The sequence below is a fragment of the Nicotiana tomentosiformis genome, chromosome 3 (genome assembly GCF_000390325.3).
Source record: "Nicotiana tomentosiformis chromosome 3, ASM39032v3, whole genome shotgun sequence".
NCBI lineage: Eukaryota > Viridiplantae > Streptophyta > Magnoliopsida > Solanales > Solanaceae > Nicotiana > Nicotiana tomentosiformis.
The window spans coordinates 1,146,376-1,147,942 of NC_090814.1; the positions used below are offsets into that span (position 1 = coordinate 1,146,376).

A 1,567-nucleotide genomic window follows, 5' to 3' on the forward strand; every position below is an offset into this window, starting at 1 on the left:
ATTAAATAAGAGAAATATCTCTTATCTTTAAATATGGTGTGCGTCGTAGCACTGTCAAGAAGGCATATTTCTTCTTTATTATTCATACGACCAATTGAAGACTAGAAAGTTTTCATATTCTTCATAAAGAAAAAGAAAAACAAATACATCATAAGTAATACTGAAAAATTTAAGAACAAAAAAAACTATACTTAGGAAAGTAAATACTGACAACATAAAACGTTTTATCCAAATATGAATTTCATTAAAAAAAACAATTATTCGTATAATTTTTTTCAGTAATAAGTCTTCAGTTATGATGCTCAAAGAAATCTACAATTTCTAAATGAGTAATATCTGCAAGGCCTTCGAAAACATCATCTTTATAGGCAAGGTTTGCTTCAGCTTTATCATGATTATTCAAAAGGCCTGCCTCAATATTATTTTGAAAGGTCAGAGTCTCAACCTTATTTTGTTTCCCTTTTATGGAGGCTTAATAAAGTTTGACAAAAATGTTTAGGCGTACAACAAATTTGTGCCCTATGATTTTTCATATCATATCGGTGGCAAGTATTACCTTTGCCTTTTGAAGGATTATTTTGAGAACCCTTAATGTTCTCTTGTTTATAACGATCTCCACCATGACGATTATTATTTCGCCTCTTGCCACACCCACGTATATTTAGACGGCCACGATAATTATTTTGTCTTCTTTCAGACTTTTGATCTATCGCTACCATATTCGCTTCTAGAAATGGAGTTGATCCAGTGAGGCGAGCTTCATGATTTTTCATTAAAAGGGTACTATGTTGTTCAGCAACCAAAAAATATGAAATTAACTCAGAATATTTCTTAAAGCCCTTTTCACGGTATTGTTGTCGTAACACCATATTTGAGGCATGAAAAGTGAAAAGAGTCTTTTCCAACATGTCCTCATCATTCATAGGTTTTACCACATAATTTTAGTTGAGAAATTATTCTATATACCGCAGAATTATATTCACTTATGGTCTTATAATCTTGTAGTCGTAAGTGCATCCACTCACGACGAGCTTTTGGCAATACCGTGGCCTTTAGGTGGTCATATCGTTCCTTCAAACTAGTTCATAATTGAAATGGATCTTTTAAGGTTAAATATTCACTTTTTAACCTTTCATCGAGATGATGGCGAAGGAAAATCATGGCTTTCGCCTTATCCTAACTTGATGCTTCATTTCTTTCTTTAATAGTGTCACCAAGACTTTTAGCGTAAGGTAAATTTCAGCATCAAGTACCCATGGCAAATCGTTATTCCCAGAGATGTCAAGTGCAACAAATTCAAGTTTTGACAAATTCGACATAGTGAAAACTATCATAAAAAATAAGTGAATTAGAATGACAAAAATTATTATCAATGAAAAAAAAATCAATGCAGAATATAATCGTGTATTAATATTCTCTATATAATTGTTAGAACAAACAATTATGTGTAGTGCGATGATAAATTAGTGCTTAATATTACACATAAGAACTTTAGACATGTAAGTATATTTTTAGAGAATAAATAAGTTGAAGTAATCTCATTAATAGGTACTAGTATATTTTGTTC

At 31.1% G+C, this 1,567-nt stretch overlaps 1 protein-coding gene across 1 annotated transcript; it reads right to left on the reverse strand.

Moving 5' to 3' along the window:
• Positions 1-289: 289 nt before the first annotated feature.
• LOC138906939 (uncharacterized) lies at positions 290-923 on the reverse strand. The gene is made up of 2 exons (XM_070196602.1): positions 557-923; positions 290-471 (listed from the first exon to the last, which is right to left on the reverse strand). Exons 1-2 carry the CDS (start codon positions 921-923, stop codon positions 290-292), a joined length of 549 nt encoding a protein of 182 aa, XP_070052703.1.
• Between the last annotated feature and the right edge of the window lie 644 nt (positions 924-1,567).

Bases quoted from the DNA above. Each gene is read 5' to 3' on its own strand.
- LOC138906939 (XM_070196602.1), bottom strand. From the start codon at position 923: ATGAATGATGAGGACATGTTGGAAAAGACTCTTTTCACTTTTCATGCC. The intron at 472-556 runs GTAATACTTGCC...AACTTTATTAAG, and splicing joins TAATCCTTCAAAAGGCAAAG to CCTCCATAAAAGGGAAACAA.